Raw genomic sequence first — 21,651 nt, 5'->3', positions numbered from 1 at the left:
ACTGGTCAAAAGTTTGGGGTCAGTTTTTTTAAGAAAATGATTCAAGGATAATCTAATTCAGGGGGTAGATAGATTACATTTCATTCAATTATATTTCATGTAACGTTAGGTGTCAGATTCAAATGGCTGTTTACGTTGAAATTAGCTATGCTTTATATGTATGTATGAGAGTATATTGCCATGAAACCTGACCTGGAATTAGTAACACGGCAGAAACTCTTCTGTATCGTTATTTCTTTTCTATTCAGTTATAAAGGCGATTGATTTGGGGAAACAAAACACTTCTGGATCACGATCAAAAGGACTTTTACCGTATAACCGTAACCGGAAACAGGAACTCGTCTGACACCAAGGGGGAAATTCAAATTTTAAAACATGTTCAAATGAATTGTTTTGGTAGTCCAAGTTGTAATTTTATCGCATTGAAAACATTCGAATTTTTAAGTAACAACGTAACCGATTGTCTGTTTTCATTCTTAAATTGTACATTATTTGTTGTTTTGAGCTCTTTTTTATCGGCGTTTTAAAGACCATCATTGGAGCACAGTTGGTAAGTCTGTTATTAAAACATGTCAGTCAAAACAAACCCTTTTCATAAATCTGTACTGCGTGTACGTCAGGTAATTTAATGACTAATGATATTTCTACCCAGTTCCATTTAAAAAATATTTTGTGTGATATACTGATTTATACGTCGCTTTTTGTGCGACTGTCTGATCTAACGTTAGTAACGTTACAGTTTTAGGAAGAGGAGATGATTGCCACATTCACGGCGAGAAAATGATAGAAAAATTTATTTAGTTGAATGTTGAACATAAAGTTTAGGCTTTGTGCTTGAAACTTTACTTTTGTGTGCCGTTGTTATGATCACCGACATTGCAAACGACGTGAGGCTTTCTAACAAGCATAAAACGTCCTAACTCACTGTTTCAAAATTTTAGTTATTTTATCATTAAACCAATTAAGTTACATGACATGTTGCAAATACTGCAAGAATAGCTTCCTTAATTCTCTAGACCCGTGGAGTTTATGCTCAAAACAAACATATGCCGATGAAAGTTGGTAGCCTGTGAAATTTACTTAAGTGTTTTTTTCAAAGCTGATTTTCTTTGTTCTTATATTTTTGTTTTGCAAGTAAATTATATATCAATGACTTAAACTGATGCTCCACAGATTTATTTTTACATTTTGAATTGTTGCTAACATACAGTGGTAATGTTGTCTCTTAAAACAATTTATTTCAAAATATTTATTATTTTGAAAATGATATATTATATCAATTATATCATATACGTATTATAAGTAGTTCATCTAGATAAGTTCAGGCTAAGAAACAAACTCAGAAACTAAGAAAGAAGTGTCTCACCTGTGGGATATTGACAGTTAGGAGGTTTTAAACATATCTCATGTTAATATGTTTAAAAAGCATGCTGTTTCTGATGCAGGTGTATGTGTATTCAGTATGCCAGTAGACAGCACTTCTGAACTCCTCAAGCACTATGAGGTTTATGAAACCATTGGCTCAGGTAATGTCCCTCAATTGTTTATTTATATATATAATATATAATTTATATATAGAGAGAATTTCAATAAAGAGTACAATTGAATTCCACTCTAATCCACAGGTGGGTTTGCCAAGGTCAAACTTGGCAGACACAAACTGACAGGAGAGAAAGTAGCCATCAAAATAATGGAGAAAAAAGATCTTGGGGTTTGTTATTCATTTTAAATGCCTTTACCATGAATCACAACATTTGAATGAGTACCTTAATAATTACGAAGGAAGTTATTTCTGAATTTATTCCTGATATTGAGATTTAATTTACTTTTGAAATTCAGAATAGTGTCTTTCAAGTGTTTATGTTACTAGGATGATCTGCCCAGAGTAAAGATAGAGATTGAGGCAATGAAGAACCTCAGTCATCAACATGTATGTCGTCTCTACCATGTCATTGAGACCACAAGCAAAATCTACATGGTGCTTGAGGTATGCTTTGCTGAATGTGGTTCTGATGTTTAAGGAATACCTATTAATCTTCATATGTTTAACTGCATGTATCTTGTCAATCTATCAGTACTGTCCTGGAGGAGAACTCTTTGATTACATCATTGCTAAAGATCGGTTATCAGAGGAAGAGACCCGAGTGTTTTTTCGCCAGATCATCTCTGCGTTGGCCTATGTTCATAGCCAAGGTTATGCCCATCGAGACCTCAAACCTGTGAGTTTGTCTTTGAAAAAGGGTTGTCGACTCTGAATTAAAAATTGCCTTCACTATCTAGACAGGTGCCGGTATTGTGAGTACTGCACTAAAATATATTCTTTTTAAATGTCTGGGTAAAAAACCAACAACCTTTTTCCACTTTGACCACAAAATATTTTATTTTGAGAAACATTTAAAATATTTTGGATCTGTAAACATGTCAGCCTAAATAATTCAAGTCAATCATTGATTTCTGCTGTTGTCATTTGTTTTAAATTTGTTGAAATTTGTTTCTGCTGTTGTCATTTGTTTCAAAAACAGATTTCTTTACCATTTAAAATGGAATCTTTGGATATCTTTTCTGCTGCAGATACTGTTCTCATAAAAAAATTGAAACGTAAATAAAAACAATCTTACACATACCTTAGGAATGGTATAGCAGAAAAATTTGGCGGTGTTAAAACCCTGAGTTTTCCAAACTGCAGTATACCTTAAACATGGTTATCGTCCCATGCCTATCACTATCATGTCTGTCCTGACTATAATATAATGTTGTTTCTTCTATGCAACCTAAAAGAAGATACTTTGAAAAATGTCAGGAATTAAACTGTTTCTGTTCACACTTCTAACTCTAGGGATTAAATTCAATAACAAAAAAATTTCTAAACTTTTTTTTTTTTTTTTTTTTTTTACAATATTTATCGATATCAATATTAGATTTTTTTTGTTTTTATAATTTTGTGACTTTTTTTTTTTTTCAAAGGAGCGTTATATATTTTCTCAGACCCAGTGTGTTACAACATATCTAGTATTATTTTAATTACATAAATATTATTACAATTAACTAAAATATCAACATAAAAGTGTAAAAATTCGTACAATTTCTTAACCCTAATCTGGCAGATTTTCCAAGCCAGCTTCAGCGTTCTGCATATTGTTTAAAAACTATTTAGAGCAGCAGTGTTGAAAGATTCACAATGGCCACCTTAAAGTTGTCAAAAAAAACTGGCACTTTTTTATTAACCATTTCCTTTTTTTTATGTGAACATACAAATTAAGGGAGACAAATCAAGTACAAATAAATGCCAACTAAACAGCCAGATGTGCTTGTAAGAGAGATTGTAAATGACTGAAAGTGCTGTCAAATGATTAATCTCACATAAGATAAAAGTTTGTATTTACACAATATATACATGCGTACTGTGTAAATTTATTTATATGTGTATATGCATACACACACAAATACTGCTCATGAAATGCAAAAATATACAAAATATATTTATATATAATTTTTTAAAAATGTGTAATTATGAACTCTTATTTGGATGCAAATTTTATTATTTAAGTTTTTGGAAATTATTATTATTACATTAACGGTGTTTTCTTGTCACATCTGCTCTTATTGATTTTATAGGAAAACTTGCTGATCGATGAAGATCATAACCTAAAACTCATTGATTTTGGCCTGTGTGCCAAGCCAAAGGTTTGTATCTTTTTGTGTTAATTATGTCCATTTTCTTTTAAAGTCATTCTTATTTATTTAGACATTTGCATAGGACCGATGTTTTAACAAAGCTTTAAATTAATAAATAAGAATAAACATGATTGGTAACAATTCCATTTCAGATGTAAAACAGATGTACAGAATAAAGCAGTGTACTCATCTTTGATTTTTTTGATTTAGGGTGGTTTGGGTTTTGAATTGCTGACATGTTGTGGCAGTCCTGCATACGCAGCTCCAGAGCTCATTCAGGGCAAGGCTTACATCGGCTCTGAGGTCAGTGTGCCGTGTGTGTTTAATATCCAATATATTTCACTAATTAAAGGGATTAGGGTCGTTTGAGCCTTGATATCACAACCTGTACATCTGCAATAGTCACATTGCCAGAAATGCAATGTTGAGTTGGGATTATTGATGACCAGAAATCACAGGTCAAAACACACAAGATTTGAGGAAACACTGCAGAATTGAACTGTAAATAAGTGAAAGTTTATCATCTGCATGTGTTTTTAGGGCCTGTGAATGTGTGAGCATTTGAAGAGTTTAAAACATCGTAGTAGTGCATAAGGAAGTTTTATAAAGATTAATTTTATTCAATTATTTGAATGCTGAAAACTATACAGTGGTGTTTTACATTTAATTATTTATTTTGTGTATGTTTTTGCTGTCTCAAAATCTTGTCTACAAACATTGAATTTGACAATTTTAGAAAAAGGAGAAGAGTGTCAAAATGTCATTAATGCAACAAAAACCAAGCTTTTAAACATATTCTTATGGAATACCCTATTTTTAATGTTATCAGACAACAATTTTTTTATCTGGAGAGACATTAAATGAAATATTTTTAAATGTCAATCCTTCTTAAATTATAAAAAAATATCAAAATTAAACCTTAGATTTATTTTAGACATTTTTTTTGTTGTTGAAATTTTGGAATTATCTTATAAATTTATATCATATATTTATATCATAATTATATTATATATTGTATTACACGCACACTCAATCAGTAATCTCATGTTCTAACAAAAACAGTTTATTAGGTGATGGTTATGATTTCTGTTTGGTATCAGTGTTTTCTCCAAGCTTTCAGTGATATTCTGGGAAATTTCTCTTTCTCTCTCCAATATTAGCAGAACACTTCTTTTTGAGTTTATATTTATTGCTGTTAATGACTTTTAATTGTTAGAATATTTTTATAATTATAGATAAGTGTTATTTATAAAATGTTGTAAATTTGACCTTTTTTTGTCATGACATAGCCATAGAAGCTGGTATGGCAATAAACTCAATTCTCTCTCTTCCTGTACCTGAATGCTGTTGCTCTCTCCACAAAGCCATAAAGCACAGTTTATTTCATTTAATATTTGCTCTATTGTGATTATTAATGACTGTGGTTTATGTATATAATAAATTACATAAAATATATATTTATATTTAACTCCCCTATAAAATCATCCAAAGTAATGACCTAGAGCTATTTAAGTAATTATGTCACAATATATATTGCAGAGAAGAAAATATATCGCAATGTAAATTTTTTCCAATATCTTGCAGCCCTAAATAAGGTGCATCCCAAGTCACGTACTTATACACTCTTCTACACCAGTTTTGAAGTATAAATAGTGTAAGTAGTGTATTCACACTGAAAATGAAACAATAAAGGCTTTTTAAATAAATGGATGAAGAGAAATGAAAGAAGTATGGAATGTTGAACACTTAATACTCCGAACGGTCTCATCCTTGCTTATTTAGCAGAAGGGGAGGACTTTACAGGTGCTGATGTTGTATAACTTTATTTATTTTGGATTGTACAAGCAAAATACTCTTTAGTAGGTCATTATACCGCCTCCTGATAGTGATTGTAGTTGTACAGTTTGAATGGTACTATTTGGTTATTTATTTAACTAATACTGCAACTGTTAAAATTTGTACTGGTAAAATAATGTTCCATTTGGGACAACACCAAACTTAAACACTATGGTTGAGTGTGTAAGTGTATAATGTGTCATTTGGGACGCAACTATAGTTCACCCAAAATTAAACATTTTCTGCCATCATTTACTCACCCCTCACTTGTTCCAAACCGGATTGAGTTCATTTTCCTGTTGAACATAAAAATTGTAGTTGTTTTGAAAAATTTTGAAAACTGGTAATCGTTGACTTCCATAGTATTTGTTTTTGCTTGCATGAATGTCAATTATTATTATTTGTTAGCTTTCTTCAGAATATTGTTTGTTTTCGACAGAAAAAATATCTCATAAAGCTTTGTAACCACTTTAGGATGAGCAAATTTTGAGAATTGTTCTTTTTGGGTCCCTTTAAGTCAATTGTTAATTTGTCAATATATTTGCCTAATAAAGCATGTTCATGTATTGGGATCTCATCGATTGCGTGTGTGTTTCAGGCTGATGTTTGGAGTATGGGTGTATTGCTTTATGCACTACTGTGTGGTTTTCTACCATTTGATGATGACAATTGTATGGTTCTCTATAGAAAAATCACAGTAAGTCTATTCATGCTGCATAACTTGTGAGTAGCATTTAAACACACATAAATACACATTTTGTTGATCTACACATTTCTTAGCTTACTGGAATAAAAAAAAAGTTGTCTTGTGTAAATGTGTGATCGTATGTCATATAAAATTGGCTTATGTTTTGACAGAGAGGCAAATACAGCAACCCACACTGGCTTTCGCCTTCTAGTATTCTGCTTCTAAACCAAATGATGCAGGTAGTGTGTATGGTTTGTGTGTGTTTTTGTGTGTGTTTGATGTGTTTTATAAAGCAATGACAGTTTATTTTGTTCTCCTGCAGGTGGACCCAAAGAGGCGTTTGACAGTGAAACATTTGCTTGATCACCCATGGGTTATGAGGGGCTACAGCACACCAGTGGAGTGGCACAGTAAATATCCAGTAAGATCAGCTCTATTTACATGCTTATAGTCACATCATATGCTTCCATGACTCCAGTAGTGGAAGTGGGCTTTTGAGCCTAATGGCACAATATGTAAGATGACTTTCATCAAAATATGCAAACCATATTGAAGTATATACTTGTAAAATCTCAAATGCTTCAAGGAATATTTAATTCCAGATAAATAATTTTTACTTTTAACAATATATATTTTTATTTTAAATGTTACGCACTCGATGTCTGTTTGGTTAGTAGACTACACAGAGCAGCTTTATAACAGAACCCTTAAATGTTTGTATCGTAAAAAAACAGCGCTGCTTCTTTCCTATGGGATCATGACCAGAAGAACTGTCTGAGGTTAACTGTGGAATAATAAAAGCTGTGCTGCTTTTGTGTCTTATCAGCAATTGTTTCAGCGCACTCGTTTCAATTTGACAGCTTTCACCCTTACTCTGCAACATACTTCCACGATAATAAGTCTTGAATACTTTAGTTCATGCATGAACATGATTTCTCCAGTAGTACTTTAGAATGTAATATAGAGCACAAGTTCCATTATCTCACACCAAACAATGCCTTTGTTTGTTGTGAATATGTGGTGAAAATTACATGTTGTGCCTTCAAAAACTGTTATGATAATATAGTGGTTACTTAATAAATTCTATCTGCTTTAGTTGTTGTAATGAATCTGCATGTCTTCAGTATTTTAGGTCCAATAGATTTAATATAATATAGTCCTCCTTTTGAACAAAGATGATGCATTTATTTTTCAGCAGAGCTCATTGTTTCTTCATAGATGCACATTCATAATGTATTTTAATCATATCTTAGCTTAGCTTTCTTAGCTTGTGTGTTGTTCAATTAATTATAGCATGTGTTTCTTTTTAGTTGGGTCATATAGATGAAGACTGCATCACAGAAATGGCGGTGACTTTCAAACAGTCCAAACAACGAACTATCCAGCTTGTGTCTGAGGTAGAGGAATTTAATATTATTGATGAATTCTAGTTTCCCAGTGATTAGTTGCGGCTGGAAGGGCATCCGCTGCGTGAAAGCATATGCTGGATAAGTTGGCGGTTCATTCCGCTGTGGCGACCCCAGGTTAATAAAGGGACTTAGCCAAAAAGAAAACGAATGAATGATGAATTCTAATCAGTGGTATATTTATTATTAACAAAATGTATGTTTTTTTTAAGGAATTCAATTTCCAAAATGCATTTATTGGGGCAAAAATACAGTGAATACTGTAAAATATGGTTACATTTCAAAATATCTTTTTTCTTTAAATATGCTTTAATAGGGTTTCTGCAGATGCTAATCTTACCTTTGTATTTAGCAGACACACTTGTCAAAAGCATCCTACAGTAAGAGAAGGCAGCAAGTAATTCATAATTAAAAAGCATAAAATGTTAAAATACACAGTTTATAAATCTGCTAGAAAAATACAAACAAGAGTAGGTAGGGAATAAGGCTCACATAAATGTTTTTTTATACGCATTATTAATTAATTAATTTATTTTTTTTGAGATGCAAAATGAAGAATGAATATCTTTGTTTGTGTGGCATAAAAATTACTTTTTATATGTTGTTTCTTAACCACAAACATACTTTGAATTAAAGTCTTAAAATTACAGTACTTTTTATGACACCTGCAGAAATCCTATTAAAATTAGATGTATTTCCATGATGCTATTACTCCAAATAGTTTATATCCTGTCATTATTAATGCTGAAAACTCCTCAGATTTAGTATTAAATAGTATTAAAGGATTTATTTTTATTAGTGGTGTAGTTTGAGAGTTTGAATAGTAACTGCTTCCTCTTGACATGAATTAATAACAATGACCACTAGATGTCAGTAGATGCCAGTTTATCATTCTGCTTTTAACTGTGGGCCTTTATTCATATATAAGCGAACACCCTTATAACTATTAAGAATATTACACATCAATCACTTACAACAAGTAAAATGTTTGCTTTGTGTGTTTCCTCAGTGGAAGTATGATCAAATAACAGCAACCTACCTTTTACTGCTGGCTAAGAAGCGTCAAGGCCGTCCTGTGCGTCTGAGAGCTGAATGCCCTGTGATTGACATTGTGTGTTCTCCTTTACAGGATATGCAAGTGAGTTTAGTGTTATGTTTAGTGACATTATGAGTGCATAATGTACTTATAGTCAAGTCATGTTTGTTTCTATAGTGTTTTACTTAGTGCAAATCGTCAAAGCAGCTTTACAAATAAAAAAACACTATAATTGAAAATCATTTCTAAAGTTTCTGCTAGGGAGGAGGAAATAAATATCAAATGACCCAGTGAACTATAAGTATGTTTTCTCATCTCGTGCAGCAAAAGTTCTACAGTCATTTTGAGACAATATACAGTTGAAGGCTAATTTATTAGACATTTGAATTCTTTTTCAAATATTTCCAGGTGCATCTTAATGGAGAGAAGTTTTTTTGCAACCTATTTCTAAGCATAATAGCTTAAATAACAACTTTTTTGTCTTTGCTATGAAGACAGCGCATACTATTTTAGTAGATATTTTGCAGGAAGATATTAGTCTTCAGCTTAAAGTGCAATTTAAAGGCTTAACTAGGCAAGTTAGGATAATAAGCTAATCTTATATATATATATATATATATATATATATATATATATATATATATATATATATATATATATATATATATATATTAGCTTGTACTGTAGCCAATCAAAAAATAGTCACTTAGATCTAATAATATTGACCTTTTAGATATCTTTTTAAAAATGTTATGTCATTTTAATTAAACTAAAATAATTACAACTCTCCATAAGAATAAAAATGGAAATACTGTGAAAAATGTATTTGCTCTGTTTAACATAAATTGAGAAATAGTTTAAAGAAAAATAAGTAATTTCACAGAGGGGCTAATAGTTTTGTTTTCATCTGTATACAATACCCATACCCACTGGCATGGGTTTTTGTTTAATAATTTATAGAACATAAAAAGTGAAATACATCTAGTTAAATGCACAAATTATTGGACTTTGACATCACTATAGTTTCATGAATTATTAATATCATCTTAAAACTGATTATTGCTTTGCATTATCTGTGTAGTTATCACTGTGTTGATGTACATGTTCAGTAAATGGATGGAAATAGAGAACAGACTTTGGGGAAAAAGCAGACTCCTGCTTTTTACTATAGCTCAGTTGATGCAGTATTTTTAAAGTCACACACAAGAGTGACAGATTTGTTCAATTATTAATAATAGTCATGTTTTGCTTGATGTATAGTGTGGAGTGGCTTCTAGCTGTATGTTTTTGTGTATCTGTGTGCCAGCTGAAGAAGAGTCTACGCTTCACTGAGGATGATGATGGTGTTCACCCAGTGGTGCTCGGCTCTATGGTCTTTCCCCCTGATTGCTACGATGACGAGAATCCCTGGACCCCTCTCACACCCAAGAACACACATACCACAAACACTCCACGCATGGTTAGCCTCCATCTTCTCTTTATTTGTCCGCTCTTCCCTCTTGTCCACTGCTGCTTATACAGCCAAAGTCTGCCGCCTTCTTTTTATACATTTAGCTTCTGGGATTTTTCTCCACACTTTCCTTGTCTACATCTTGCTTTGGGGAATAGTTTATTGCTATAATTTAGAATAGTGTTGTAGTGAAAGCAAATTAATGTGCAGTTTCACATAAAATAATCATCTTATTTTGTTTATCTTGTTAACAACTGGATTGAGTTTGGCGAGTAGAGCCACATAATTAATCCAAGGTATCCACGGAGTCTTAAAGAGTCTTAAAAACTCTTAAATCTCAAAAGCTAAATTTTAGGCCTTAAAGTCTTAAATCTACTGAAATATTGTGCTGTATGTCTTAAATCTTTTTTTTTAGCAGGTATTAATTTACTTTGATCATGTATAGCTACCCAATCTGGCCATTAACACCCATACAATCACCAACAATCCCATCTTTTTATTTAAAAATAGGATTTAATTACTTTCCATATCGTAACATTTGTTTAAAAGTTCTCAATTTATTTACTGCTGAGGATACTGATCTGACTTATATTTTGTATTACTATTGTTTTATTAAATTTATTTCATTATAATAATTTTTTGAATATTTTCCAACTGGGATATTCTGGAAAAAATGCTTAGCATTTAGCCCTGTATAAGTATAAAATTTCATCCATTTATTTAAACTTGGTGAAACCTGCAGAAACCCTGTAATTACAAAATTAAAAATCAGGATCTCGATGGAAACTTCCACAGGAATTACTAACTTTTCAACAGGTTTTCAGCAGCATTCAGGTCTACTTTTGCATTTCCTCTGACCTGGAGCTTTGAGAACAGCATTTTAAGAACTTTTCAGCCACACAATATATTTGTTTCTGTGTTACAAGCATTCAAATTATTAAAGCACTGGGATAATAGTTTATAGTGTGGTAACAATAGAATATATCCCATTTTTAAACTAAACTTGTAGCTTCAATTGAAGATTAAATCAAATAACATTATGCCAGTAGGTGGTGACAAGCAACTATTAAAAGATCCATTGGTTAAAAAAACAATAATTTGTTCTGTAATGAAGTTTTTATGATCCATTAAATTACTTTCAAACTGATTTTAAGAACATCATTCACATTAATTAAATGAATTGCTGCAGTTCATAAATTTATCAATTTTATTTTGTAGTTGTATTTTTTTGAGTAGCACTTTCATTTTGGTCATCTAAAAAAAAAAAATTCAGAACAACTTTGACAACTTTGTGTTTGTATTAGCCAAAATCCATTATTATTAATATCCACCAAAAAATATGGACTTACTGCAGAAAGTTTTAATAAAAAAATTTGTGACATCAAATTGTGCGTGCCCTGCAAAAAACCCAAAATATCTATTTTTGTTTTCTTTTTGCAAATATCTACATCTTGTCTCATTTTTGGAGTTGAGAGCGATTCAAAAATGAAAAGGTGCAAATCAAATGTCGTCGAACAATATTGATATTTGAAGCACCAAAACAAACCCAATAGGACTAACCCCATATAATAAATCTTCACTATTATTACTAGACACGCCCCTTTTTGTTTTGAGACTCAAGCTGCTTTGAAATGACTTACTACTATAGTAGATACTACATTTGAATTTAACACGACTGTTAGAAAAACACTGAGTTCCATATAGTATGAATGGCACTTGGATATACTACATCTGCCATTTGTCATTATCACATGACTCACCCACACCAGTTATGTCGCATTTATCCCATTCATGAATTTTCTCGCATGCCATCATGTGATGCACTCTACACAATCTCTTGCCGGCTATTACTGTTTTATAAATACTATGAATTCTGACATACTGCTCTTCTCACATACTATGTATGGTGAAGTATACCATTTCGGATGCAGCGTCAGTCTGACATTGTGGTCAAACAGGTTTAGTGCACCTTTAAAAGAATAGTTCATAATAAAATGAAAGTTATGTCATCATTTACTCACTCTTGACTTGTTCCAAACCTGTTTGAGTAGATTTGTTTATTTGAACGCAATATATAATGTTTAATAATGTTTAATGTTGAAAGTTTAATTTTTGCACTTTAAAATGTTGCTAATAAAACTGTTTTCTTCTCACTGTAAGTTTACATTTAGAGAACGCTGACAGATTGTTAAAAAAAAAAAGCTCCTAAAAAATTCTTAATTCAAAAATGACCTTCATAAAACATGGAGCAAGCCTGGGAAAAAATGTGCACATTCAATGACAAAGTTTATGGTTTACAAATGAACAATTAGCTGATTTTTAAATTAAAAACTCTTTGTAGTAGTAACGCAGAAAACCCTTTATTCACTGACTTCTTTAGAAGCTGTACCCTGAAACAACAGAGAAGTGGAATGAAATGGCTTACTCCCCCGTCATAGAGCACAGCAGACCCTGCCGACAGAAGCCAGAGAGACGTGAGAGAACCAAGGAAAATAAAGAGAACCTGGCAGTGCCAGGCACAGATGGAGATGTTTTTGCTCTGCCAGCGCCGCGAACTCCAACATCCAGCCGAAAGGTCAAATCCAACAGAACTGTAATGACAACACCCAACCACAACAACAACAAGAGCAGCGAAGTAAACAAAGGTGAGGTAAATGATGAATGGAGTAAACATAAGTACCACAAGTGCACTTTTGTATACTTTACTTTAGGTTTTGTTATCCAAATGCATGCATTTAAGCTGCTTGTGCACTGAATCATATGCTGCTGTTCAAAGTTTGTGGCTGATGAGAATTTTGTTGCATTTTGATTTTAAATTATATAATATACTATATTATTATAAGAATTGTTAAATGTGAAAGATTATTTCAGTTCAACCATTTCCTATTTTAATGCATTTTAAATTGTAATTTCTGTTGTGGTAGAATTTTGCTCAGTCATAAATGCAGGCTTCAGTGTCAAATGAAAACATTTGTTTAGATTGACATTGTTGTAAATATGAACTGAACCTTAGTTGACTGTGAAACAAAACCATTTTTAGTATTTTATAAGTGGTGTCTGCCTGTATTCAGAAAACAAGAAAAGGAAAAGAAAAATTAAGCTGAAAGTACATTTTAAATTGCTCATTTAGTTCATTTAAATTTCTTTTAAATAATTGGCATATCAGTTCTAAAAATTAAGAGTATTTTACAAAGCATTTTATCATTAAAACCATCTCCCAACTTGATGAAATCAGACGCGTAAGAGGACTCCTACAAACCATCTTAAAATGACCGTTTTGGCAATCTACCTTGGATTGAAAACATTGTTAGAACATTTGACCACAATGAGCTTTTAATAAGTTATTTGCCTTTTATTGCAGGGGTAATCCCAAACCAGTAAGAAAAGATTTTAAATATATTTAGAAATGCATTTCAAAATATATATTAAAAAGGCCAAAAAAAAAATTTCACAAATATTTTCTATAAATACAAATTTGGCAGTTTTTAAAAAAAATCCCCATGAGTTAAACAGTTGAGTTTTAACGGAGAGATTGGCGGAATGGGTTAACAACTAAAATGTGAAACACATTTTTCTGGACTGTCCTGTTTTTTAAGATTCCAGATGATTTTTTATAAAATGATTTTTATAAAAAATTAAGGACATTTCCTTATTTAATTTATGTATTCCTTTGTTTGTTGTTTTTAATTATATATATATTAATGAAATGTTATTGCCATGAAAAAGCCTTGGTTGCTGACATAGCATTGAATAAATAAATATATATATTACATTACATTAAAAACTGAACTGTTTTACTGTAGGTAATTTTCAAATTTCCTTTAAGACTTATCTCTATTCTTTAGTTTTTTTTTTGTCAGCAGCTTTGTGAATAGATTTAAAAAGAAAACCTTTAGCTAAAATGTAGTATAACTATATTACTATTTAGGACAACCCTTGGTGGTAAGATAATTATAATTTTTTTGAATAGGGGCCCTGAGTTTACTGCATGACCTCTATATCCATCCATCCATCCATCCGAGTAATCAAGACACTGAGTGGTGTCAATACTTTGATCATTCCTCCTATAAATTCCTTATATACTCCCTGATAAATTATACAAAGTCCTAAATGCTTCTTATTTTTTGCTTTAGTTCCTCAAAGTAACATAGACACTTAAATTGCATATCTGGAGTTCAAAAAGTGTATGTTTTGTTTGGCTATCATGCATTGTCTAACATCTAGGGTTTGAGTCACTTTGACCAGAGAGTATGTGTAAATGTGTGTGTCTGGGGAAAAGTCTTCATGTCCCAACCAACATTCTCTGTGTCCACCTCGTTACTGTCACACACCACCTCCTGCACTGGACAGGAGCACACTGGGGACGCAGCTTGTATGTGTGTGTGTGTCTGTGTATCAGACAATTCCCGAAGCGTATATACTGACAGGTGTCCATGTCGCTGTTCCCAGTACTGCGGCGATGTGCAGCATGTAGTGACACGTGTTTGTCCTGGGTCTGTGTCTGTGTATGTGTGTGCAGGAGCGGGCAGTGCCACTAAAGAAGGGTCCCGCAGGAGAGAGGTGGAACAGCAGCAGAACGGCCAACAAGGAGAACTCAATATATTGGCTTTTAGCCCTGAGCGAAGGTAGAGAACTGTGTTTATTTTTGTGAAAAAAGCCTAAATTACACAAGAGCTTAAACAGAGAGGCAGATTGTGGAATTTATTGGTGAAGAGTGTGTAACTGGCCAGTTGGGAAAATAAAAGTAATAATGATAATAATAGTTCATAATTAGGATTTTCAATTTTTTGGGATGCAAATTTGTCAACTATATGCTTGAAATGCATTTTTCTATTTATTTATAATTTCTGAATTATTTATTTATTTTTCAACTTGCATTTTATTCATTTGTTGCTTTTTCTGACTTAAGTCAAATGAAAGAAACACTGACACAGCATATGATGAAAAGAGTTTTAAGTAATTTTTTTATATGAAAATATACATTTTAAAATAATATTCAAAAATACATTTATTATACCTCATTTTGAATCGTTTTAAATGTACCTTATTTCTGTGATGGTAAAGCTGATTTTTCAACAACCATTACAGCCGTTATGGATGAAATTAAAGGTGCAGTAGGTAATCTGCTAAATTTCTCTCTGTTTCAATAACTTCTTTGACACACAGTGCTTCCCCTGCCACCCAAAGCCACGCCTCCTGAAATTACATACGCGCACCTTAAAGATGACAGTAGACAACCCACTAGATCCTGTCAAATATTTTTACAGTACTTTTTATAATACTACAATTCTGAACAAAAACTGTATTGTATCTAGCACGTTTTCAGTTAATGTGCAATATTTCATGCATGCAAGGATCTCTGGTCTCACTTTCTCATGCTCTTTGTCCTAAAGCGACGACAATATGCTTAGTGGTTGGCCGGCAGCGTGCAGGAATTACACTTGTTACTAACCCATACTTGCATGCTATTTCAGACCAGATATTCAGAGTAGCATGGAAAACAGTATAGGGAGTGCGTCATGAGTTGTCATTGTTCATAAATCAACCAATGTGATGTAAAAACCAGCTTGACCTCAGTAAAGCAGGCCAGGCAGAATAGCGCTATTTAATGATGTTTTGTTTTTAAGCTAAATAAAAATCTACATTACCGATGCTGTAAAACATACCTTATGAAATTGAAAATAGTCAAATCAATATTTTGACCGGAAGATTTCAGTGGCTGAAGAACACTTCTGTGCATATAACCCATTCGTAACACAACAAAATATACATCAGCTTTGCGTGAATAAAATAGTTTTAAAACATGACATTACCTGTCTAAAAGAAATACTTCAGCCATGGTGTCATCCTTCCTCCAGGATTTTAAAAAGTTTTTATTCTGCATTTGTTTTTTCTGCTGTCTCTCTCTCTCTCTATTGTGTGCACATAAATGCGGATCTGTGTGAACGGGGTGTGCAGATGTACAAATTTACATTTGCTGATGGACACTTTGGGCTACTTATCAGAATTATGGCAATTGTCCGCTATTAAAAAGTGAAGAGAAATTCAACCAGCACAACAAAAAAATGTTTTGAAGACAATCACCTACTGCACCTATAAGAGATTAATATGAGATATTTTTTAGTTTTATTCGATAAGTTACTGGAGACATTTTTGAACAGTTTAAAATAATAATAATAATAATAAAAAACATTTTCCCATTTTTTTCAAACAGACTTATTCATTTTTAGATCTAAATACAAATTTCACAACAGTTACGAAATCATTATGTTGTGCAATAACCCTGAAATTTCAATATTATTCCTGACAATTATGTTCTGGAAAGAATGAATCATTTTTATTTGAAATGTGGCCTTTATCTTCTCTTTTTCCATAACCCCACACATAGTTAATCCAGGGAAACTAGGAATTTTCAAGGGGACTCAAATGTTCTCATTTTTCCCCCATAGCTGTTTATATGACTAGACTACTTTGCGACTTGATGGCAGTACCTTCCCTGCATGTAAAGTGAGATGCAGCACTTGCTGTGCTTACTTTTTTTGTGGTTTGCTGTTGAGTCATTTCTAATTTTATCTGCCCTTTTCCTCAATAATAACCTCTTGGCAAAAACTTGCATTGCGATAGTTTTGCAATTACAGACACATGCAATCTTATTCTAAAGTCTATTTCCCTTATGCCCAGGTCTCGATCACTGGACCTGGCAGGCTGTCAGGTGGACAGTGGGCAGAAGCGTAAGGGAGGGAAAGTCTTTGGCAGTCTGGAAAGAGGCCTGGATAAAGTCATTACAATGCTTACACCCAGTAAAAAGAGAGGACCTCGAGATGGCCCACGCAAAATTAAGGTACCAATCATCATCTCTTTGTATTGTTTGTCCTTTGTGTTTTTCAATGAATAAAATGTGCTTGTTTACCCATATTCCAGTTATTTTGCATAGTTATCACTGCTCTAACAAAGCACATTGATTTAAATGTGACACCTCTAATAGTTACAAACTAATTCGTTGTCAACCAAACAGTTTTAAAAGTGATAGTTAGATTATTTACTCAAATTTTTGTTGTTATAAACCTCATATATTTATATTTCTTTGTTTTCTTTTACATTTTATTTGAATGATTGAATGAAAAAGGAGACGTATAATTGAATCTCCAAGCTACTCATTTACATTCAATGAATATGGATGGGGACCAGTGGACTGTCAACTTGTCCAAAGGCAAAAGAAAAAAATGGCTCTAACCCTATTTTGAATAGAACACAAGTTCAAATTTGAGATGCTTTAAATGAATGTTTCATAACCAGGGGCAGGCCATCTATTGTACACTTCCAAGGGGTCCTCTGGGGTCATTATATAGCCCATAGTCCAGTCATTGTCTCATAAAGTGAAAGTAAAATTAACCTTGAATTTTGACTGTGCTCACTGTCATTCTTTTGAATGTGCTTTAAAGAGGTCATGAACTGGGAAAGATGAATTCCTTTCATCTTTTTATACCTAAGAGCTCAAAGTACTGTAAAAACATCCTGTAAGTTTCAGAACTCGATGCTTTGTGGTTCCTTTAAAATCAGCTTATATTGAAACCAGTCTGTCAAAACCGCAGGTTCTGGAATGTTCTACTCTATGATCTAATAGGGTGGATAATCTCTGCTTCAACAGATAATTGAGGGCCAAAACTATTAAAGCCCAGACACACTAAGCCAATGTTTGGGCAGCGTCACATCGTCAGCGAAAGACGGAGCTCTTGATTGGTTGTTCAGTAAATCAGAGCGTGGGACCAAAATTTAAGTGACAAAAACAATACAAGTCAAGAGGGAACACAAAGTATCTAGCTGTAATTGTCACATTTCTAAAATATTTACAAGTTATATGAATTATGTTATCAGACATATTTGCATGAGCAAATCTCTTTTGTAGTGATTGACAACTAAGTGCTGTTAAAATGGTTCCAAACTCATTTGTGTTTACAGTTTGTATGTGTATATCAAAGTGTCAGTTATTGGCAAATATTATTTTTTGATTGTTTGTATGTATGTATGTATGTATGTATGTATGTATATATATATATATATATATATATATATATATATATATATATATATATATATATATATATATATATATATATATATATATATTATTATTATTATTATTATTATTATTATTTAATTTTTATTAGTTTTTTAACAAGAAGACCTTGAACAACAAAACAAAAAAAAAATGAAAATTGAGGTTGTTCATGGCCCCTTTAAACTAACTTTGTAATGAAGTGTACTAAAAAAAGGGTTCAAAATCCATTTAATTGATTGATGATAAAACATTTATATTTTTGGATCTTATCTGTAATATTTGACTGTGAACTTGAATTATTTTTCAGGCTCAGTATAATGTAACTCTCACCAATCAAACGAATGCTGACCAAGTGCTCAATCAGATTCTCAGCATATTACCAGAGAAGAATGTGGACTTTGTTCAGAAGGGGTAAGTAAAAAGTTTTCTTAAATAGTACTTGCAAATACTATTATATACTTAATAATCTAGCACATGTTAAACCCCTAAAAAGCACACGCTGATTTTCTAAAATGTATTATTATTATTATTTTTTGAAGTTCATGTTGAACATGCAGTGCTAGAATAAAGATCAGAGAAAATTTCGAACTTGTTAATTAAGTAAAAAATCATTAAAAAAGTTGAATACAAGCAACAGGCGATGCAGGGGCGCAGTAGGTAGTACTGTCGCCTCACAGCAAGAAGGTCGCTGGTTCGAGCCTCGGCTGGGTCAGTTGGCGTTTCTGTGTGGAGTTTGCATGTTCTCCCTTCGTTGCGTGGGTTTCCTCCGGTTGCTCCGGTTTCCCCCACAGTCCAAAGACATGCAGTACAAGTGAATTGGGTAAGCTAAATTGCCCATAGTATATTTATGTGTGCGAATGAGTGTGTATGGGTTTCACAGTGATGGGTTGCGGCTGGAAGGGTATCTGCTGCATAAAAGATATGCTGGATAAGTTGGCGGTTAATTCTGCTGTGGCGACCCCTGTTTAATAAAGGGACTTAGCCGAAAAGAAAATGAATGAATGAATGAATGATTACAAGCAGATTTGTCAATTACTGCAGAAATACAGAAAATATATCTAGGATTATTTTTTATTTATTATTGTTTGAGAAAATGTGAGATTTTCCAGGGAATTAAATTTGCCGTTAACCTTTAGAGAGCAACCCTGAGAAAATCTGTGGTCAGTTTGTTATATCAAGACTGCACAGAAACTCAAGCATCTTCACTGCAATTCTTTCAAAATAAAAGCCTTTTTCTTGGGGTTGATCAAATTAAAATTTTGTTTTACAAAACTATTTAACTCTTAATAAATAGCTGTTAAATTGAAGATTACTCAAATTAGTTTAACCATACAAGCGAAGTCCAATATATACACATGAATCAAACTAACACAAATTGCATAGGGCTTTAATCATAGTATCAGTGTTAGGTATAATTAACTAAATACTATTACCTATTAATTAATTAACTAGTAACTGTAATTAGATTACTTTTCTACACAAAATTTAAGTAATAGATTACTTTAAATTTTTTGTCAATTAAATTGCACTTATAATGTAATTGCCTTAGATATTGTAAATAAATTGAGCAGTTCTGGTTAAATCAATTCCGTGATACAGAGTATTTTTTGTATATACACATCATTTGCAGAATAATATTTTTCTAAATAAAATGTATATGTTTTTCTATATTTTACATATTTTTAAAAATATATTATATAATATTTTTCAGCTTAGAATGTTTCATTTATCTAGACAATTAAACATGCTTAAGACGAAATTAACTGAGTCATATTTACACCAATATTGTATCATAAAATATTGTTTCATTGCTTTGGGAATTTTTTGCTTTGATACATCATGATTGGCTCATGATTGGCTTAAATCTAAAGAAGCTGAATAGTTTTGTTTTTTTAAGTTTGGTTATTGAGTAATTAAATTACTTTTCAGAGAAAGTCATTTTAAATAAGTTGAATACAATTGTAATGTTGTAATTGATAATTCTTTATTTGTTTCAAGTATCTTACCCAATGATGCATAGCATTTACAGTGAATTATCAGACACTCAATGGCTTTGAGTTAAAACAATACCTTTGAAAACTGCTGATATAAGTAAATAAATAAATGGTATAATCATGTCCTCTTATTTCTGTCAGCTATACTCTGAAATGCCACACGCAGTCAGACTTTGGGAAGGTCACCATGCAGTTCGAGCTGGAGGTTTGTCTCCTGCAGAAGCCTGAGGTTGTGGGGATCCGTCGACAGCGGCTCAAAGGAGATGCCTGGGTGTATAAACACCTGGTAGAGGACATTCTGTCCTCCTCCAGCCAATGGTCTGCTTGATTTCCTTTACAGACGTCCATCTCTGTAAGCTATCATTATGTGCAGAAAGGTAGTACAGTATTATTTTGTCATGTTCTGGCCATGATAGAAATGCTCATTCATTTGTCACTTTATATATCTCATCTTGCATTAAGGGAAATGTGTCTCACTTGTCTTTTGTTTGTTTTGTCTGTTTACATGATGTAGTGTCAGTGTGGAGTTTTTGTTTTAATGTAACGTGTCTAATCTGTTACTTTTTAAGGTCTGTCATTTTGTTCATGTTTGCTTTTTCTAATAATATAAGTCTGACTTTTAAGAAAATAAATATTTTTAACATCTGTGTCTTACAGTATCAGTGACCAGTATGATTTAAATGAAAGCTTTACATTGCTTTCTATTCAGTTCAGCCTCCAATTATCCGAATTATCAACCCAAAATTTAAAAACTATTTTCATTTTAGGGCGAAAATGCATAAATTATTGTCCGTCTAATGGCAAGAAAACATCACAACTAAACTTTTAAGTGTTTTTATAGCACTTTTTCAATTTGTCTGTTTATTTCTCCTCTAAATGTTCACTTCAGCAGCATCTATGTACACAATTCCATTTTATATCTGTATTCTTTTCATGGGGATATATTCATACACCATATTACAATAAAAATAGAATTATCTGTACGTCTGATTTTCTGAATTAAATGATTAAAAGACCACTAATCACCTCTAAAACATCTGAATCTAATAAGTAAACTAGAATTTTTAACTTGACTGTCTAATGTTCAGATTTTTTTTAGTGTACTGTTATGCAAATCAGAGCAGATATAATTTAATAACGCATTATTTAATAAAGTTGACAATTTGATATTCCTCCCTCCATTTTATGCTTTATATGTAGGTCTGTAAAACCAGTGTGACACGCTGGTACGTTCGTGTATTATCTTGCTTGTTCGCTTCTATTATGATTGAAGTGGGAGCAACCTGTGTGTCAGTCCTACTGTGCATATCAGCATAACAATAGCCATTAGTGTGACAGATATGAGCGCTTATATAGTTAACATCAGATGAAGGGTGTGTGCTGCTGGGGTGGTTGATGGTTAATGGAGGGGTAAGGTGGTAATATGGGGATGAACTGAACCCCCCCACACTGATAATGACTCCTGCTGTGTGGTTTATAGAGGGGGGGCAAAGGCCAGATGCAGGAA

General features: G+C 32.4%; 1 protein-coding gene across 1 annotated transcript; it reads left to right on the top strand.

Moving 5' to 3' along the window:
* Nucleotides 1-345: 345 nt before the first annotated feature.
* Nucleotides 346-20,790, top strand: melk (maternal embryonic leucine zipper kinase). Its single transcript, NM_206888.2, is given in 18 exon segments — nucleotides 346-550; nucleotides 1,446-1,526; nucleotides 1,626-1,711; nucleotides 1,871-1,987; nucleotides 2,076-2,219; nucleotides 3,616-3,684; nucleotides 3,886-3,978; nucleotides 6,110-6,208; nucleotides 6,370-6,438; nucleotides 6,522-6,620; nucleotides 7,510-7,596; nucleotides 8,615-8,743; nucleotides 9,948-10,100; nucleotides 12,472-12,736; nucleotides 14,611-14,716; nucleotides 16,773-16,932; nucleotides 18,458-18,561; nucleotides 20,286-20,790. Coding segments are annotated over 17 exon segments (2,031 nt in total). The 5' UTR covers nucleotides 346-550; nucleotides 1,446-1,462; the 3' UTR covers nucleotides 20,473-20,790.
* The last annotated feature ends 861 nt before the right edge of the window (nucleotides 20,791-21,651 follow it).

Source organism: Danio rerio, chromosome 1, assembly GCF_049306965.1.
Source record: "Danio rerio strain Tuebingen ecotype United States chromosome 1, GRCz12tu, whole genome shotgun sequence".
Classification (NCBI taxonomy): domain Eukaryota; kingdom Metazoa; phylum Chordata; class Actinopteri; order Cypriniformes; family Danionidae; genus Danio; species Danio rerio.
This window is presented reverse-complemented; position numbering and strand designations above follow the sequence as displayed.